We start from the raw sequence: 2500 nt of genomic DNA on the forward strand, positions 1-2500 counted from the left end.
AGCCCCTTTCTCCTCAACGCCACAGTTAAGTTACACTTGAGTAATCAGCCTTCTTCTGCTGTAGTTCAGTAGTTAAGGGAGAACCTTTATGTTGACGATTTTCTTAATGGAGGGGACTCAGTTGAAGAAGTTGAGGAAAAGTTTAGAGAAGCTAAATGTATCTTATCCTTGCCTGGAATGACCCTCATTCGCTGTGATGGAATTGATACTGGTAAGCACGAAGTAACGGGAAGAAATCTGTGATTCCACTAAGACCCTTGGAATCAAGTGGAATTTTGGTACTGATTTTTTCTCTTATGAAGGTACTCATTTCGAACCCCCTTTGCTTTGCACTTTGTTCATTAAGCAAATGGTATTAAGCCTTATTGCTTGTCTGGTTGATCCTCTGAGATTTATTAGCCCTGTTGTCATGTTTGCTAAGATTCATTTCAAGATATTTGGAGATTAGGTCTTGATTGGGATGAGCCCCTGCCTACTGATTTACAGACCAAGTTCACTAGTTGAACTCAATCCCTCTCTTGTATCAAAGAGTGGAACGTTGATCGATGTTATTTTTCAGAATTGTGGTATAATCTACCCGGCCTGGAGCTACTTGCCTTTGGAGATGCATCCGAGGAGGGTTATGGAGCTTGTGTGTATTTTCGAGACCCACAAAAGGATGGATCTTTAAGGGTAAAACTTGTGATTGCACGTGCCAGAATAGCCCCCATCAAAAAGGTGACCTTACCACGACTGGAATTGCTAGGAGCTTTAATGGCTGCCAGATTAGTAGACTGTGATATCAGCCCTTTTGTTGAATGAAGACATACCAGTCGTTTGTTAGACTGATTCAAGGGTAGCTCTTCATTGGATTAAGGGGAATGCCAACAATTGGAAGGTCCTTGTTTCTAATCGAGTATCAGAAATTCAAAGATTAACTTCTCCTAGTAACTGGCGTCATTGTCCTGGTAAGGATAACCCTGCTGATATCTACATGTGGAATGTTAGTTGATGAATTTGTAAAATCTAAGTTATGGACCCTAGGTCCTACATGGCTGAACTCTCCCATAAGTAATGAGGCTGTTCTAATGGAGGACGATCTCGTTGTCCCTCTTGAGGAAGTGAGAAATGTCTCCTATGTAAATTTGAACATTGTATCTTGTAAAACTTTTGTTTGGCAAGAGCAATTGATGTAGAGGCCTGGGTTAGACGTGTTTTTAACAACGCTAAACATGATTCTGTAAAATTATCTGGTAAATTGTCCCATGATGATTTGACCTCTGCTAGGCATGTGTTAACTAAGTATGTTCAAAACGAGGCTTATTCTAAAGAAATTGATTTGTGAACTCAGAAGAAACCTCTTCCCAAAGGTAGTTCTCTTACTCGTTTGGATCCATTTTTAGATGACCAAGGTTTACTTAGAGTAAAGGGGCGACTGGAGAATGCTGATTTAACCTTTGAGAACAAACATTCTGTTATTCTTCCTAAGGGCCATTTTGCTAGATTATTGGTTAAGTTCCAACATTGCCATTTGAAGCATACTGGGGTCAAAACTTTGATTAGTACCCTAAGGAATAACTACTTCATTGTGGGGGTCAGACGTTTGGCCAAATCTGTGTGTAGAGATTGTATTATTTACAAGCGTTATGATGTTAAATCCTGTAACTAAGTTGTTCCTCCACTACCAAAGTTGAGAGTTCAGTCGGCACCCCCCTTTAGTGTTTTTGGCTTAGACTATGCAGGCCCTCTTTCTTGTGCTGATTTTCCTGGGAAGAAATTCTACATTTTACTGTTCACTTACACAGTAGTACAAGCCATCCACTTGGAATTAACTGACTCTATTTTCGATTGTATTCTTGCTTTGAAAAGGTTTGTTGCACGCAGGGGAAGTCCTTCCATTATCTATTCTGATACTGTAAAGACTTTCATTAGTGCCGCTGACCTTCTTCGGGATACCTTCGGCCCTCTTACTCAGAGGAAATTCATTATGCCCCTCTCACCATGTTGGGGAGGTTGGTGGGAAAGACTCGTTAGATCTGTGAAATCCTCCCTTAAAAGGTCCTTAGGAGTTAAATGCCTCACTCTAGTTAAGTTGAGACTTGCCTTAATTCTCGTCTGCTTACTTTTATGGGCTCTGAATCTGACATTGAAGTTTTGACCCCCACTCGATTTTTGATTGGCCATACTGCGGACATGTTTCTGGATGTAGATTATGTTCCTTGTGAAATAACTGCTGAAGATTTGAAAGATCGAGAGATCTTACGTCAGCAACGTCTCAACAAATTCTGGAATTTGTGGATTAATGATTATATCAGAATCCTGCCCCTGACTGTTAAGAAATTTGTTCCCAGTGGAAATATATAGAAGGGTTCCGTTGTTCTTATTAAAGAAGACAATATACCTAGGATACAGTGGCCCTTAGGTCTAGTGGTTGATACATTTCCTGGTAATGATGGGGTTGTCAGAAGTGTCAAGGTTAAGACTAGCAGAGGTACCTATTCTAGATCTATACAGAGATTAC

At 40.4% G+C, this 2500-nt stretch overlaps 1 protein-coding gene across 1 annotated transcript in view; it reads left to right on the forward strand.

The window, feature by feature from the left end:
• Window positions 1-2500, forward strand: part of LOC147467098 (uncharacterized) — a 19800-nt gene that overhangs the window by 747 nt on the left and 16553 nt on the right. Inside the window, 5 exon segments of the mRNA XM_086533019.1 lie at window positions 1-211; window positions 560-775; window positions 928-1140; window positions 1383-1607; window positions 2402-2500. The exon segment at window positions 1-211 is cut by the window's left edge and continues 747 nt beyond it; the exon segment at window positions 2402-2500 is cut by the window's right edge and continues 14 nt beyond it. Coding sequence (XP_086389145.1) covers window positions 1-211; window positions 560-775; window positions 928-1140; window positions 1383-1607; window positions 2402-2500 — 964 coding nt within the window.

Source organism: Penaeus japonicus, unplaced genomic scaffold (assembly GCF_977035675.1).
Source record: "Penaeus japonicus unplaced genomic scaffold, GWHDUDI00000001_assembly GWHDUDI00000038, whole genome shotgun sequence".
Classification (NCBI taxonomy): domain Eukaryota; kingdom Metazoa; phylum Arthropoda; class Malacostraca; order Decapoda; family Penaeidae; genus Penaeus; species Penaeus japonicus.